Source organism: Oryzias latipes, chromosome 2 (genome assembly GCF_053564925.1).
Source record: "Oryzias latipes strain Hd-rR chromosome 2, Olatipes_Hd-rR_3.1".
NCBI lineage: Eukaryota > Metazoa > Chordata > Actinopteri > Beloniformes > Adrianichthyidae > Oryzias > Oryzias latipes.
Genome location: NC_136238.1, coordinates 39,823,153 through 39,841,376, shown reverse-complemented (window position 1 = coordinate 39,841,376; position 18,224 = coordinate 39,823,153). Strand labels below are relative to the sequence as shown.

Below are 18,224 nucleotides of genomic sequence, written 5' to 3'. Positions count from 1 at the left end.
AAATTTTTGCAACAGAATATTCAAGTATTCTGATATTCGCAATCTGTACCCGAAATTTGTAGTATGTGTAATGTCAGAGATTGATGTCGGAAATCAAAAGTATTTGTACTTTAATTTTCAAGGCGCAGATCACAAATATCCAAGTACTAATATTTGGAATTTGTACCGAAAAATTAAGGTACACATATTTGTGACATCAGAGATCGCAACTCGCTGATCTTTCCTATCCCAAATATTTGCCCTTAAATTTCGGAAACAAATAGCAAATATCCGATTATTCTTATTAATGATCTTTTCCTGAAAATTAAAGTACAAACATTTGTGACATCCGAGATCGCAAATTTGTAATCTGTAACCCAAAATTTGAGTATGAATATTTCTGACATCAGAGATCGCAAATCTGCGACTTCAGAAATCTCAAATATTTGTACTTACATTTTCGTTGAACATATCATGAATAGTAGTCTGATAACTGTGTTCTGTTCCTAAAAACTAAAATATGAATATTTTCTGATGTCACAAATCGCAAATGAGCAATCTCGGGTGTCCTTAAATTATTTAAAACACATCACAAATATTCTAGTTCTCTGATATTCGCGATCCTGAACGGAAAACTTGGGTAGAAATTGTCGGTGACATCAGAGATCATAGATCAGCTATTTTTATATTTTGGGCAAAGATCGCAAATTTCGGAGGAATGGAATATTTGCGATCTGTTTCCTAAAAATTGAGCATGAATGTTTGTGATTGTATCCCTGACATCACAAATATTCACGCTTGAATTTTTTTGGGAAAAGATCGCAAATATCCGACCTTTCGGATACGTGCAGCGCTAACACCTTCACTCTCATTTTGGACCCATTTTGCCTTAACTCCTTTTTTTTTTTTTTTTTTGATGAGGAGGTGCTTTTTTTTCTTTTTCGAAAGCTGCTTAACAGATCTGGCTGTTTCTGTCATAACTTAAGGAAAAGTCTCAAAAACCTTGAAGAAGTCTTAAATTCGTCTGACTTATGGTCCAGGTATTTTAATAGAATCTACTGTTTTCCTTTGTGTTTTTTTTTTTTGTAATTTCCATAAAAACTACTTTCAAATGGTTTTATTGTCATTAAATTGCGAATTTCTTCATTTTCTAGTCAAAAATGCGAAAAACCACAGTTTTTTTAAATAGTTTTTTTATTTTGTAATATAAAAATTTCAGTGAAACAGTTGCACTGGTCTTGAAGTGACGATTTTTTGGGGGCGTGTTTTTGTTCAAAAATATGAACTATTGCATGTTTTTCAAATTGAAGCAACAGTAATAATAGTTTAAATCCCAAAGAGGGACCAATAATTTCACTTTTAAGTGACATTTTTTAAAGATATAAAGGAAAATTTGAATGTTTGTGATTGAAGACACCAGTTATTGGAAGCAGACTTTCATTTCACTGATCAATTCTCTTATTTATGGCATTTATTTTGATCAAACCTTTATTTTTCAATTCATAAATTTGTTTTAAACGTTCTCTGAAGTAGCTAAATATTTAATGTGGGAGTCAAACGAGCTTCATTAGAGAGAAAAATCCAATCAAAAATACATGATTTCATTTGTTGCTTTTCTCCTCATCATTGGAGTCGTAGTTGTTCTCCCGCATTCCCGTCGCCAAACGCTCAGGTTGCTCCTTACCTCATCAGTGTGATATGAACCTCCCCATCCCCCCCCCCCCCCCCCCGTAGCCATTTGCGGATGAAGAGCGGGAACAAAGCTGGACTCATCCTCGCCTACCTTTAACCTGCTTCTGCTGCATCACTAACTGGCAGATGGTAGCATTGATTTCTCTCTGTGCTTCTTATGCTCCTTCTCAACCAGCACGCCTTTCACATTATGGTGGAGGTAAGAGCAGTTTACCGTTCAAACTACCACCTTTTCTCCCCCTCCTTCACTTATTTTTTTATTGATTTTATTTATTTACGTTGGGTTCCGAGCTTGACTCAGTCTCACGCACCTCCTGTTTGAGTTTCTCCCATGTTCCGTCGCATTTTTTTCTCTGTCTCTGCCTGGTTCCGCTGCATGGGGACGGACGTCCTTTGATGTTTTCACGCCAGAACTCTCAGTGCATGGTGGGAAAATGAATGCAGCCCCCCCCCCCCACACACACGCACATTTAACAGTATGAATAACCGCCTGTGATGTTTGTATCGTTTGTATTTGTGATTTCACCGTTGACTGTATATGAGAACTGGACTGAGTTCCAAACAGGAAGTGGCTTCAAGAAGCCCAAATTGCAGACTTCTATGGAGAAATAAACAGCTGTCATTTGTCAGAACACAAATTTTGCTAACATTTTTTCTTTTAACCCTTTAATACCGAAGACGTCACCTGCGACGTCTAAATAATGCGCTTTGATAGATCGCAAACCTCGCCTATTTCCGCGATCTCCATGATTAGGTGGATTTTCTCGCTAAGTAAAGTTGGCCCCCATGTCCAAAGTTTGAAACATTTGCAATGTTCATACTGTAGCAGTGTGGACTTCCAAAATGCTCACTTCTGATTGGCTAGAGTTAATTGCATGGTTGACAAGTTACGGCAGTTTAAAAAAACGTTAGCATGTCCTTGCAAATCTGAACCTTTTTTCATATTTTTTTCTATAGTGCTTATTATTCAAGTTATAAACTAGCCAATTAGACGCTTCCATAAAAGTGATGCTTGGGCGCCATCTACATCCAATGTTTGAATCCTTTCCAACAAACTCACTCCTGATTGGCAAGAATTAATTGTGTGAACAGTTGAAAATTCACGGTTATCGAAAGATGGTTAGCGTGTTCTTGCAAATCTGAACTTTTTTTCATATTTTTTTCTATAGTGCTAACTATTAAAGTCACAAACTAGCCAATCAGATGCTTCCACAATTAGGCGGTGTCTACTGGCCCAAACATCAGCATTCGAAACATTCAAAAAATGTAAAACGTTAGGGGTTTGGCCTTCCAACAAGCTCACTCCTGATTGGCCATAGTTAATTGCTCTGAAGAGTTACGGCAGTTGAAAGAGGGTTAAGGTGTTTATTGCTAATTCTTGCTGGCCCTTTATGTCCAGTGTTTAGAATGTTCGAAACGGTAGGGGTGTGGCCTTCCAACAAGCTCACTACTGATTGGCTAGAGTGGTTGCCACGGAAATGTCGACTTGGATCAATTCTGACCAATTTCTGCTTACATGGCAACATCCGTATTGATTTTGTTGTAAATCATTTTCACTCGGTCCAGTTTTCAGATACAGTCAATGGGTGTGAACCAGCTTTTTTTTCCGAACTTTTGAGGGAGTTCTGTGGTGGGTTTGATGCCGAAACCACAGACTGAAGCGAAGTGCAACGTCGCCTTTGGTCAGATGTTGAGGTGGCGCTGCAAACATCTGTGCCTTTTCTTCTAGAAAACAAAAGTCTGGCGTGTTGTCACTTTAGGTTAGCTCTTCTTAAGGTCACATCAGCCGCTTTGCCTGGTGATGTCGTCTCAAGTCAACAAGCCGCCATCAGGACTGAATTTCTGGAAGCCGCTCGCCGTCCTTTTCTTTGTTTACGCCGGTTTAAACGCTAGAAGGACGTGTTTTGATGCCATCGGTCAGACGGGAAACCCGAGCAGGCCACGGGAGAAGCTTGAGAAGAACGACGTGAACCAGCAGTTTTGTGTTTTTCTGCTTCCTGCGGTGTGCTGAATCAGTGAAATGCGCCCCGTCGGAGGCCGAGGCGCCCCTGGATCGGACGGCAGATCTGATGACTCCCGCGGGAGGCCCCCTCGCCTCGTCAGGGAGAAAAAAAAGACCCAAAAAAAAAACAAAAAAACAAGGCACGAGATTCCAGAGAGCAACCGAGATAAGAGCTCCTGCAGGAACACGCCTGCGGACCAGATAGTCAGGATTAGCCGCATTAAGCAGTTCCGATCGGGCAAGCGTCGTCAAATCCAGGTGTCAGCACTCCCGTCCAAGTCAGCCGGCTCCATCATCGCGCGGCTCCCGAGCAGGAATTCACCTTCAGGCTAAAAGACGGCGTCCAAAGCGTGGCTGTTTTTTCCCTCCTTCAGGGATCGGCGGCTTACATTTCATCGCACAGTCTGTCTCGGCGTCAACCGGCTCCAAAAACATGGGGAGTAACAGCAGGGTGTTTGATGGAGGCTGCAACCTTTAACACTTAAAGCACTATTTGGGTCTATATCTAACCAACTACAACCCGACCAGAACCACAAAGTCTCATTTCAACCTTAAAAAAAAAGAAAACAATGATTTGTAGTTGTGTTATTGTTACTATTATTATAAATATACATGAAGTCTTGTTTTTGGAATAAATAAAACAAAGAGAAAACAGCCTGTTTTCAATATATGAAATTTTTTATAACTTTTGACATGGCTTCCTTTCAAAATAAAAGACTCCCTGTGCCTCTTTCCTCAATTGAGCAAATGTGGTAGAAGGCAGTCTGATATCAGCGGTATTAATAAAATATACATTCTCAGCCAGAAATTCATATATGTAAAATACTAACGTGAAATAAGAGCTAATTAAGTGATGCCTACCGTATTTTCAATCCACAGGATGCTTCTTCTTCTCTTTCTCTATCTACCGTTTTCTGGCGCTTGCCCACCACCAACAGCTTGTTGCGAAATGTCACAGGAAATCTCGCTCCGTTAAATTCCAGTCGGGTACGAACCGCGATTATAAATTTCTCCTCCTTAATTAATTTTTAAAGTTTGCAAGTCCATGTTTCAAAAAGGACACCATCCATACGTCGCTACCAAATCCAACTCCCTGATGGTCAAAGTTCGACCTGGTTTAGCTAGCAACACGCGCTCATTAGCCACGCATTTTGTACGTAGAGCCTCCCAAAAAAGTCGTAAAAACGTCCGTTGCTATCCATGAACGTGGCAGTTTGGAACGCGGATGCCCAAAAAATTTGTTAAGATAGACTTTTCATTGGAAGTGGCCACTTCAACGCATATTGCCGAATTTAATGTGAACGTAGCTTTACAATCCACCTTAAAGTCCCACTCCAACTATATTTTTGTCCATCGTAAAATCGTTCCTAGTGGTCATGTATTTATATTTATGCAGCTACAAGCCTGTGTCCTTTTTCAAGGCATAGTTTCTGCACCTCGGCAGTAGCTAATTAGAAACTTGCGTTTGCGTTGTGGGCGAGACTGTTGGCGCAGATGTTAATCTAGCTAATTTCCCAGCATGCCTTTGTTAGCACTTTCTCCCGCTAGCGACAAACGCTTCACCAGCTCAGGCTAACTTTAGCATAGAGTTAGTTTACTCTTTAAAATTAAAAACGTACACATAAGAGTCACAGTGGAGGGTTAAGACCCCTGTTTCAGGAGTTTGTGTCAAAACCAAGAACTAAACCGCTTTCCCGACACAAAGTTGGGAATCACTTCTGTCGTTTTAACAATTATCAGTTTTCGTCGCACGCTTTTGGTTTATCCTGCGATGAAACACAATAGAACCATCAATTTTGATGTGACTGTTCACTTCCTGTTTCTGGCAGAACATGAAAGATTTTGCATTTTTTCGATATATCGCAATTTACAGGAAAAAATTAAAGTCAGATTTTGAGAATTTATTTTAAATGGATGGAAATTTTTGCTTGTTTTCTTTTTAGGAGAACCACGCTAAAGAAATGAAACGTTTTTAAATTTTAATTTGAAAGCTAACCTTTGGGCTTTTATTTTCTTAAAAGAGCAGTTAAATCTTTGGAATTATCTCAGCCAAAGTATTTTAGGGGGTCAAATCAAGATTATTTTAGCCTAAATTTAAAAAAATAAAGTAAAAAGTTGGAAATCTGAAGGAAAAAAAAAGTTAAAAACGCTTTAAAATTTAAAAGTACACATTGTACAAATCCAGATCTTTGTCCTAAAAGAAATAATAAAAATGCGAAAAAAGTAGATGTACGTAAAACTCAATAAACCAAATTCTTTTTTTTTGTAACAGCTGCTTTTGTCCATTTTGGTGTTTTGGTTTCTCTCAATTCACGTGACATGATTGACGTTGGGTGGTAAAGTTTAATAGGACGTCATTTGTGTTCCAGAACAGCGTCTGTTGTTGGCGGCGCCTTCCGCTGATGTGGCATACAGCAGTAGTAGCGCTTTTCCCAAGATTTTTTAAAATAGTTTTTCCTACGTACATTTTTTCAATGCTCCTTTCAAGTTAACAATGTGTAATTTAGAGTTTAAAATGTTTTTAAAAGTTTACAATCTGATTTTTTTGTTCACTTTACACTGATCCTTATTTGGCCAAATAGTTCAAACGTATCAACCAATTCCAACATTATTCTTCATGAAGTGTTTTTGGAAAACAGGGACGTTTTAAGCATTTTTGGGATTCATGCTAATTTCCACTTTTAGAAATTTAATTTTTTCGGAATAGTGATTTATAGTGATCGGAATAGTGTTGAGGGGATTTTCTGACGGGATGACAGGATCATCAAAATCACCTAAAAGCGTTGGGCTGCAGCCATTTTGCCGCGTTTCCTGCTCAGCCTGTATGTCTGGATCCAACATTTCTGTCTGTCATGTCAATAGCCGTCAGATGCTTCACTTTTTTAATGATCTACATCCAGTTCTCAGCAAAGAGCCCCTTTGTTGGTGTTCTCATTTATAATGTCGCTTCATTACCGCGGGTAAAACAAGGACAGCGTCACGTGACGAAAGTCAAAATGTCATTTGCTAGAAATATTTGGAGGGTAAAGGCGTGACCAAACGTCAGCGGAGCTTCTGAGACCTGATGGAAGCGAAACAGGAAGGACTCAAACGCTGGAGCCAAAGAAAAGAAAATGACGGAATTTCCCAACACGGAGGCATCGTCAATGGAAAAGAGAGAACACTAAAGGGTGTCGTATAATGTGGTATAATCCAGATCTTTGTCCATCTCTATATACAATGGCTTGGACCACAGACTTGGACTTGAGACAAGTTGCACTTTAGACGTTGACTACCTCAAAGACAGGAGATTTCCGTGAGACTCGAGGTGTGAGAATTGTGTACAGTGTCCATTTGTTTTGTTTTTTTTTTGTCTTAAGGACATTGATGACTGAGTCAAAAAAAAGCGCTCTTTTCGAAGTAGAAAAATCTGTCTTTATTATTGTGTTGCCACAAGTCACTTAAAAACGACGGCTTAAAGTTACAGCTAGACAATAAAGTACAGGTAGACTCGAGACTTGACTTGAAATTACAGTAAAAGACTCGAGACTTGACTTGAAATTAGAGTTTAAGACTCGAACCTTGACTTGAAATTAGAGTTTAAGACTCGAGACTTGAATTTAAATTACAGTTTAAGACTCAAGATTTGACTTGAAATTACAGTTTATGACTCAAGACTTGGCTTGATAATACAGTAAAAGACTCGAGACTTGACTTGAAATTAGAGTTTGACTCGAACCTTGACTTGAAATTAGAGTTTACGACTTGAGACTTGACATGAAAAAAGACATAAAGAACAGAGATTGGACGTGAATTTATGACGACTTGACTTGATAATAAAAGTAAAGATTTGAGACTTGAATTGAAATTACATCAGAGACTCGAGACTTAAATTAAGTTACAACTTGAGACTTGAGACATAAAGACCTGAGACTTGATGAAAAGGATTTGTAAGCGCCTTTGGCTTCCCCACATGAACACTGAGAACCTTTGACCTAGTAGGACCTAAACTTTATTCGGTCAACCGCTTTGACAACGATATCTAAAATAATTGTAAAATAGCAAAAAACTTTTAAATATCGTACCAAACGTATAGTCCAAAAAGAAATCCCGTCATATTAAATGGAAGAGTTTGTTTTTCTTGACTCCGAAAAAAAACCCAGTTTCCTAACTTCGGATGCGAACTGTGTGTTTTGCGTGAGACTATGGACCCGGAACAGTCTTTCCAACAGTGACCCGGTCACCTCCCACCAATGATCTGTCATCGCTCTCGTCTCCCTCGACCTAAAACTAAAGCACAACAACTGACGAGGGGAAAACGTAACTCCCCGAGAACCCGTTTGTGTTCAAGAACCAGCATTGGAACCAGATGGAGGGGGGGGGGGCGGACCCCGCCGTGAAACCGTTTAGTCCTGGTGCATTCGCGTCGCTCTGACATCCAAACCCGATCCCCCCAGCGGGGTAGTATTTTTCTCCGCCATTCGCGGTTCACGCCGACGGCAGGTCTGCCTGACAGCTCTCTGTTATTTTAAGTAAACAAAGGAACTACCCCCCTCCCTGGCCTGAAAGCCCCCACCCCCATACCTGGAGGAAAGACGCCTCTCGTCTTTTCCTTCACTTGCATCATCCAGCCGACAAAGAGAGGGAAAGAACTCTCTTCAGTTCAGCCTCTGGAGCTTCACCAAAAGGCCAAAGTTCACCAGGAGCTGTAAAACTTCCCGATAAAAATCCGACTCGTAAAATGGGAGTTTGCCCCCCCCCACCCCCCACCCCCGAGCTGTGCCGTTCTTGTCCGAACAGGCTTCCTGAGGAGGACTTGGACCTTGGAGGCGGCCGGGGCGTTTCATCCCAAAGATAGCTCCGAGGTGTAAGATGTTTCCAGCTATTAAGTCTGCCACAAAGCTCGTAACTCAAAGCCGGGTTCTTTACGGGGAGGTCAGGCAAACAGCGCCGTGCTGACCGGCGGCGCTCCCTGGGTCCGCCGAACCAAACGCCTGCTTTTCCTCCAGATTTTTTTTTTTGTTGCCTATCGGGTTTCATCTAAGCGCCATCCGTCATGTGCTCGTCTTTCTCCTCCACCTTTTATCCCTCGGAAATGTGACTCCCCGCACCGCATGCTTGTTTTTGACCCCCCCTCCCCCTCACGCCTCCGTGTCTCCGCTGGCTGGCGGCCTTCTCTGTGAAGTCACATGTGAAAGTGATCAGCTTAACGCCGATCGCCAGCTGTGTTTAACCCACTTTGGATGTGGAGCAGCGGGTTTTGCTGATGTGTGTGTGTGTGTGGCGTCGGAAGGCAGACGCCGTGGCGCTTTGCGTGCTTCCGCAGTAACGCCATTACCGCACCGAAGACCAGCAGCTGCCCCCAGGTTTTTATTAACATTCAGGAAAAACAGCTGATGGGTAGAGTCGGGACTGGCCGCCGTCCCACTGCAGCTCCAACGGCCATGAATGCATCTTTCCCTCCTCAATCATCGGTCAATCTACCCATTTATATAGCCATCCATCTAACTATGCATCTGCCATTCATCCATCCACCCATCCGTCAATCCATTAATCTATTAATTCATCCATCCATTCATCCAATCTTCTAATTATCATCCATCCAATCATCTATTCATCAATTCAATGATTTATTCATCTATTCATCCATTCAATGATCTATTCATCCATCCCATCATCTATTCATCCATCCATCCCATCATCTATTCATCCATCCAATCATCTATTCATCAATTCAATGATCTGTTCATCTATTCAACCATTCATCTATTCATCCATTCAATCATCTATTCATTCATCCATCCAATCATTTATTCATCCATCCAATCATTTATTCATCCATCCAATCATCTATTCATCCATCCAATCATCTATTCATTCATCCATCCAATCATCTATTCATCCATCCAATCATCTATTCATTCATCCAATCATCTATTCATCCATCCAATCATCTATTCATCCATCCAATCATCTATTCATCCATCCAATCCTCTATTCATCCATCCAATCATCTATTCATCCATCCAATCATCTATTCATCCATCCAATCATCTATTCATCCATCCAATCATCTATTCATCCATCCAATCATCTATTCATCCATCCAATCATCTATTCATCCATCCAATCATCTATTCATTCATCCATCCAATCATCTATTCATCCATCCAATCATCTATTCATTCATCCAATCATCTATTCATCCATCCAATCATCTATTCATCCATCCAATCATCTATTCATCCATCCAATCATCTATTCATCCATCCAATCATCTATTCATCCATCCAATCATCTATTCATCCATCCATCCAATCATCTATTCATCCATCCAATCATCTATTCATCCATCCAATCATCTATTCATCCATCCAATCATCTATTCATTCATCCAATCATCTATTCATCCATCCAATCATCTATTCATCCATCCAATCCTCTATTCATCCATCCAATCATCTATTCATTCATCCAATCATCTATTCATCCATCCAATCATCTATTCATTCATCCAATCATCTATTCATCCATCCAATCATCTATTCATCCATCCAATCATCTATTCATCCATCCAATCATCTATTCATCCATCCAATCATCTATTCATCCATCCAATCATCTATTCATCCATCCAATCATCTATTCATTCATCCAATCATCTATTCATTCATCCATCCAATCATCTATTCATCCATCCAATCATCTATTCATCCGTCCAATCATCTATTCATCCATCCAATCATCTATTCATCCATCCAATCATCTATTCATCCATCCAGAACATGGTGTCCGGAAACTGGAGAAATCCCACAGGATTACACACATACAGAAAGGTCTCAGTCGGGATTCGAACCACGTCCTTCCTCCTGAGAGAAGAGCCCCCCACCCCCACCCTTCTCAAAAGAAAAAAACAACAGAAAAACCAAACCAACTCTTCACAGATTGCGCTGCTCGATATCATTCCGTGTGAGTTCTCCCGCCCTCATGTCCTCTGTCTGTTTGTGTCCTCTCTTTGCAGGATCCCGGGCCCTCGCCCCCGTCTCCCATTTTGGGCCACAAACCCCTGCAGCTGATCGAGGTGAAAGCCAGGGGGCGCTTCGGCTGCGTGTGGAAGGCGCAGTTGCTGAGCGAATACGTGGCCGTCAAGATCTTCCCCATCCAGGTGCGCCGGCGTCGGAGCGGAGCCCTGAGGTCCAATTTTTTTGTCCGTTTTTCTTCCGGTTGCGCTTAACGACGCCGCTGCCTTCCTCCCCGCAGGACAAACTGTCATGGCAGAACGAGTACGAGATCTACACCGTGAGTGGCATGAAGCACGAGAACATCCTGCACTTCATCGGCGTGGAGAAGCGCAACAACAACCTCGACCTGGAGCTGTGGCTCATCACGGCCTACCACGAGAAGGTGAGTCCGACGCAGAGCATCGCATTTTTTCCCCATCATGCAGCATGTTTGTGTCCACGCAGCATGGGACCTGGCACTCCTGGCGCACCCTCCGGAGGAGGTGTGAAACCGCGGTTGAACCTCCTGCCGCACAGCTGGGAGGGCTTAGCGCCTCCTTCACCGCTGATTTTGCCCCCATCTTTGATTAGGATTTTGTGGCGGCTGCGGCGGCGTGCGGGGGCTTGCCTCACACCTCTCAAACTCTTAGGGAATAACAAAGAAACGCTCTCCAAACCTGGAAAGAAGAGAACGACCCGTCCCTTTCCTCCTGTTGGTCCTGCCTGCCCTCTAGTGGCGGACGTCCAGAGCTGCGGGTGCCTTTGGCCTCTGCCGAAGTGACCTTGTGTTATACCGGCATGTTTAATAAATGAGCAGAGATGTTGTGTAAGGAGAAAGGAAGTAAACAGAAGGAGCGTGTCGGGAGCTTTAAGGTCAACTCACAAAGTAGTTAAGTGTTTAAACATCCATTAAAGCCTGATGGGGAAAAAAAACATCCCAGAAGTTGACGATCAGGTTAGTTCAGGTCAGGAAATTTGATTGTTTTTTTAGAAGTCTTTTGTCATTGCCATAGAAACGTTGTGTCTTTAGTGTGTTCCTTATAAATTCGCATTCTCCTCAGGATTCATTAAGATGCTCGAACTCCTCGTTTTATTGTGAAAAACGGGACTTTGTTTACAAACTGAGGTGATCAGTTTGAAAGTATCTACTCTTTTTTTTTCCTTTTTTGCTTGAAAATCTGAAAAAAATACCACCAAAGAGCTTGAATTCTTGATCTCAAAACCTAAGAAATGCTTCCTACACTCCGACATTATGTTGCCATGGCAACCAACTCAATTCATCATAATTTTAGCTATCACATTCAGTTGCAAAACACCACAACATGGTATAGAAACTCTTAGGTTGTCTCTAACCTTAACAAATCGCACCATCCTCAGTCAAAATGGGGGGGACATCTTAGCAAAAGTCTTCGAAACTTTAGCTAGTTAGGTTACCACACACCTACATATGAACTTTGATGTTATAAATCAAAATATACCCTGTTAAAGTTACATAATTTTGTTGTGGATTTGATGTAGGACACAAAATGACTGGTTGCTAAGGAACATTTACTTTGTGGTAGAGGCGCAGTAATTGGTGCAGACTTTTACCACAACAAGAGAAGAAAAAATGTTTATGGTTGCTATGGGCCATCACCTTTATTAGGGCTGCTAGTTTGAACTTGTTCTCACACAATACAGATATGATCTGCAGAAGCATTTGGAAGCTGCATATTCTATTCCTTAGTACTCCCTGAAAGACCACCTTAAACACAGCTACATGTGAACTTTGATGTTATAAATCAAAATGCACCATGTGAAAGCTACATTATTTTGTTGTGGATTTGATGAGGGAGACAAAATGACTGGTTGCTAACGAAAATAGGAAAATTTACTTTGTGATAGAGACACAATAGTTTGTACAGACATTGATCCCAACAAGAGAAGAAAAAAGGTTTATGGTTGCTATGGGCCATCACCTTTTTTAGGGCCGCTATTTGGAATTTGTTCTCACCCAATTGAGGTATGGTCAGCAGCCGCCATTAAGAAGCTGCATCTTCTCCCTTTCAGGGCTCCCTGACAGACTTCCTTAAAGCCAACGTGGTGTCATGGAACGAGCTCTGCCACATTGCTCAGACGGCGGCCCGCGGCCTCGCCTACCTGCACGAGGACATCCCGGGACACAAGGATGGGCACAAGCCCTCCATTGCCCACAGGTGATTGACATCGGCGAACTGCGGTATTTTTTTATATTTTGGCTCTCCCAGCTCTGATTTGTCGTACTGAAAGGGCGTCTTCTTTCTGTTAGGGACATCAAGAGTAAGAATCTGCTTCTGAAGAGCAACCTGACCATCTGCATCGCTGACTTTGGCCTTGCTCTAAAGTTTGAGGCCGGAAAATCTGCTGGAGACACGCACGGACAGGTACGACCGGCGAACACAACGCCACCTCATCACTTGTTGGGGCATATGGAGACTTTCACCGTGCCGGTTTTGGATCACGCAGGTGGGAACCCGTCGCTACATGGCCCCTGAGGTCCTGGAGGGGGCCATCAACTTCCAGCGAGACTCCTTCCTGCGCATTGACATGTACGCCTTCGGTCTCGTCCTATGGGAGTTGGCGTCTCGTTGCACCGCTGCAGATGGTGAGTGACGCCAACACAAACGCTCTTTTAGGGGTATTTACCGCGATTTATTCATGGGGGGACACATGTCAACAGGCCCGGTGGACGAGTACATGCTCCCCTTTGAGGAAGAGGTGGGTCAGCACCCGTCCCTAGAGGACATGCAGGAGGTGGTGGTGCATAAGAAGCTGCGGCCCTGCCTTAGGGACTGCTGGCAGAAACACGCGGTGAGCTACTGTCGTATTTTGGGCGTTTTTTCTCGGCGGAGAAGCGCAGAGGTTAAAATGTGTCCCTTGGTGTTCCTCAGGGTCTGACCATCCTCTGCGAAACCATCGAGGACTGCTGGGACCACGAGGCCGAGGCTCGCCTGTCGGCCGGCTGCGTGGAGGAGCGCATCGGCCAGATGCAGCGCCAGGCCCCCATCATCGGCCCGGACGAGATTGTTACCATGGTGACGAACGTGGACCTCCCCCCAAAGGAGTCTAGTCTATGATCAGCGACAAATCAGCTGGAGGAGAGAAACCTCCGACCCTGGTTGGTCGGTTTGATGTTTTTGGGTTTTTTTCCTTCTTTTTTTTTAGCTTTTTTTTTTTTTTTTTTTTAATCTTTAAGTGCGGGCCGCTACTTCAGGAAACACCCGCGCCCACCTCACTACATCAGTCCACGTCATTTTGATCTGTGTGCCTGAGGATTCGAGCCCGTCGCCCCCAAGCAGACGCTTGGGACGAGCCGGGAACGGCGGACGCTTTTACCACGCATCGTTTTTTACACACACACACAAGCGTGCAGGATGTTTGGCTCTCAGACTTTAACTGAACTGCATTTTAGCATTTGGAGAGGAAAACACATAAAAAGGCGGGGGAGGGCTCCGCTTTTGATGCATCGCTGTTTCCTGTGTGCGTTCCTCTGAAGAAACGGCTGTCTTTCTGCCAACAAGCAACGGCTTCTGAATGTTCATAGTGTAATGCTGCTGTACATAGTGTATCATGGACCCTGATGGTTGTTTATTAGGCGTACTTTAACCAGGGGAGGCGGGGCTTAGGGGGGGCGGGTCCATTTTCAAGCATTACGACAATTTAAAACAAAACAAAAAACGAAAAGAAAAAAAAAAAGAAAACATGAACCTCTTTCAACCAGGTATACCTCAGTTCAGACGGACTTGATCATCACCCCCTGCTCATCGTCACCTTCATCGTTTTTTTGGCCATGGGACACGCCCCCCTTACCCTCCCACTGCGATGTCTGTCAGTATTTTTTTCAATCCTTATTTTGGGTTTCCTCTCATCCCCCCCGATTTAACAAAAATTCAAAGAAACCCGACGGATTCTCTCGGGGTTTGGTGATTATTTTGGTGGGGAGGTGCCAGATTGAGGGGCCCTACCCCCTAATCCCTTCTATCATATTCAGCTGGGCCAACCTGCTTTTTAAAAAAAATATATATATATATATACATTTTTGTTTTATTTTCAGCTTGTCCTCTCTTTTCGAAACACCTCAGGAATCTTTGCTACTGTCCTCCTCACCCGTCGGGAGCTGGAACGCCTTCACTTCCTCCTGTCTGGACTCATACCACTAACCAGGTTAACTGCGGGTCGTTGGTGGAGTCCAGCTCTGCTTGATGGATTTTTCTTTTTTATTTCAGCCATAAAAAATCTGCCGGTTATGCAGTTTGGTGTTGCTCACATCGACGCTAACCACCCTGGTGCCATCCCCGCCCCGCCCTGCCCCTCCCCGCCCCTCCCCCACACATACATCAGCTCTTCTAATCGATGTCAGGCGAAACGGATGTATCAGTCACTGCCGTGACCTTTTTTTTTTTTTTTCTTTCGAGTCTTTACCTTCTCCGAGGGACGTCGAAACTCCGGTGTCGGCAGACCTGCAGTCTCTCCTCAAGCTTGGGGTGTCGGTTCCGCGCGGCGCAGTTTTACACTAAGGCTTCAAACGTGGTGAGAAAAAAAAACAGACACGCAAACAACCCCCGCCCGCCCCGCGCGAAGGAAGTCGAAGCCATCTTTGCCAACCGTAGCACGAGAGCGACGTCTGCAGCTGCTGCTTCCTCTGCCGCCGCCCTCCATGGACGATCGGCTCGGTCAGAGCTACCTCATTCGCGGTGCGGACGGCGAAACCAGAAGTCCTCCATTTTTGCCGGTTCCTCTGGGGAAGAAAAATAGCTGAAACTGCGCCGGCGGAACCAACCCCAACCGACAAACACCATTCAGGGATTCAGTACTATGCTCTTCGACGTGAGTTATATGCAACCAGTGCCGCAATCAACCGCTGCAGGAGGGACTTTCAAGACACCAGAAACTTGTAGCATCTTCATTTTTCTGACCCCGTGACCTTTGCATATTGACGTGTTGTATTTATTTTTAATTTACTGGCCTGAGGTTTTTTTTTTTGTTTGTTTTGTTTTCTGAGGTAGGGGTTCGGAGCTCAGGTGTGCAGCTCGAGGATAAGTGTTTCGTTGTTCTCGTGGTTGTTGTTCTTGTTGTGTAAGGGTGGGACGGGGTGGGCGGGGTGTGACGATTCAGGAATTCTTCAAAACGACAAAATGAACAGACAACGGACTGTGACCCGCTTAACTCTATTTGATCTACGGACAAAAGCGACCAGAGAATGAATGTTCAGCAGACGCCTGGACCTGGTTGTACAGCGCGGAACCTGACGGATCGGACCGCCGAACCGTCAAGGGCTTGTGTCTTGCGATTGTGCCCCGTCCGGTAGAAAATAGTAAAAGCTGAAAATAGTAAAAAGGTTGTTTTTTTTTTGTGTGGGTTTGAGCGCCTCTTTGTAAGCTAGCGGGCTGAGAAAACCAAAATCAAAACGTAATCAAACAAGGTGATCGCGGACAATCTCCGATCTTTGGCCACCTCCAGTCCTGCCCGCCATCTAAAGACGTCCAAACTTTTCTAAGCTTTTACGATTTTCTGCTGCGACCCCCCTCCCCCCCTTCCAGCACCTCACTTTGCTGTGCATATATTACCAGTGAAACATTTGTGTCTTGTTGCCCCGCCCCCCACTATTTTACGCAGGATTTGTACAGACATAAATACTTGTATCAACTATATACTCTGAGCTGAATCTTTATAAGTACGTGTTGAACTTCAGTGTTTCCTTCTACATTCATCGATGCTGAGAAAAGAAAACGGAAAAAAAAATTGCAACATGAATTTTACAACTCAAGAAACAATGCAATCACCCGAGGAGTTCCTCAGGGAGCCTGTTCGGATGCCCCAACGGTTGCAGTACTCCCCGTTATGTGACAACTCATTCCAGCATCTCTGTTTTTTCCCCCCTTTCGGCGGGAAATTTCGAGGGAACACTGAAACGCAGTCACCCCCGCTGCTGCGACTGCAAAGTCGGACCCACATCTGGAATTTTGACCAGGAAACCACACAAACAAACACTACAAGCGATTTTCTGACCGTACATTTCTGGAGGCTTGCGAGTGGCAGCGCTGATCCGAGATCCTCGGAGATGACGTTCTATTCCTGATACATGTGACTGTAAATTTCATGTTACTGACAAAAATGTGAAAAATGGATGAGGCGCTCTGAAACTGGAAAGTGTTGGAATGAAGACGAGCGGAGAAAGGAGACGACTGATCCCAGGTCAGCGCTGTCGCTCTGGGCTGCCGTTAGCCTGTAAGGATTTTTATCAGCCGAATTCATCCACGCGATGTAAATAAATGTGTTTTTAGATTGTGAGTGTTTTTGTCATTTTGTCACGCTTCCAGCATACTTTCACAAAGATGAGGGGAAATTGAACCACAGCAGCTTTTGTTGTTGACCTTTTAAGCCTTGTACTATCCTATGGGGTCCAGATGACCCCCCCTTACATAGACGTGTTCTCCCTACCATCGCAAAGGTGGATGAAGGTGGAAAGATTTCATGTAATCGATGAACACCAGTGAAGATCACAAATCATTGAAGAAGAAAGGTTCAGAGCACTGTCTAGTGGGTCTATATGACCCAACTCCCAATGTTAAAGTCCCTAGGATAGCACAAGGGTTAATGAAAGTGTTCCGACTCAAAAATTTGCAAAAAGGTTACACACTTGGAAATAGATTTGAACAAAAAACCACAACTAATGACAGTTGAGACAGAATTTTGGAGCCAAGTTAGCATATTTTGCCTTAATTAGCTTTCTGCTAGCTTCTAGAGCACGTTTTCAACACGTGTAGTGTTTTTGACTACATATTAGCCTAGCGGCTAGCAATATAGAATTTAGTGTGATTTCTTAAAGCAATTGAGTTTCTAGTATTATTTAGCCATTTAACATAATTTCATCTTGTAACATAGCTTTAAGTTTTTGTGTTTTTAGCCCTTTTTTTATATTTTAGCAATAACGCATTTAACTTAGTGTTTAGTTATTTTCAGCCTATTCTTGCAATGTATTTTCAACCTAATTATTTTAGTTTCTAGCTTTACTTGGCTGTAATTAGATTATAATTACCCCTTTCAAATGTCAACAATTCTATAAAGTCTCAATCAAGTACACAACAATCAATATATGAATATACCTGTTTTAGGAAAAAAACAATTAGAAAACAAATGTCAGTTCTAGTTAATTTCTGCATCATATACTTTTAAATGTTTCAAATAAAATCTACCTTATGGTATTTATAGCCCTTGTGCTATCTTATGGGGTCCAGATGACCCCACCCTTACACTGCCGTGTTCTCCCTACCAGGATAAAGGTGGAAAGATTTCATGTAATCCATGGACACCAGTGAAGATCACAAATCATTGAAGAAAAAAGATTCAGCGCACTGTCTAGTGGGTCTAGATGACCCAACTCCCAATGTTAAAGTGCCTAGGATAGCACAAGGGTTAGTCTAGATCTTAAAGATCATAATTGGTTTAAAGCCGTAATAAGTTTCGAGGTTTTCTTTAAAGAGATTTCACAGATTACCACTAGATGGCAGCATTTAGCTGTGAAAAACTTCACTTATATATTCTAAATCCAG

General features: G+C 43.0%; 1 protein-coding gene across 2 annotated transcripts in view; it reads left to right on the top strand.

The window, feature by feature from the left end:
* Positions 1 to 16,962, top strand: part of LOC100049489 (activin receptor type-2A) — a 47,766-nt gene extending 30,804 nt beyond the window's left edge. Inside the window, exons 5-12 of one of the 2 annotated variants that reach the window (XM_023964076.2) lie at positions 1,847 to 1,870; positions 10,674 to 10,817; positions 10,913 to 11,056; positions 12,703 to 12,848; positions 12,941 to 13,055; positions 13,138 to 13,276; positions 13,352 to 13,482; positions 13,563 to 16,962. In XM_023964076.2, coding sequence (XP_023819844.1) covers positions 1,847 to 1,870; positions 10,674 to 10,817; positions 10,913 to 11,056; positions 12,703 to 12,848; positions 12,941 to 13,055; positions 13,138 to 13,276; positions 13,352 to 13,482; positions 13,563 to 13,748 — 1,029 coding nt within the window. In that variant the 3' untranslated portion in view covers positions 13,749 to 16,962. The remainder of the gene's footprint in view (positions 1 to 1,846; positions 1,871 to 10,673; positions 10,818 to 10,912; positions 11,057 to 12,702; positions 12,849 to 12,940; positions 13,056 to 13,137; positions 13,277 to 13,351; positions 13,483 to 13,562) is intronic. The other variant, XM_004066368.5, reaches the window with a different exon arrangement.
* Positions 16,963 to 18,224: the final 1,262 nt, after the last annotated feature.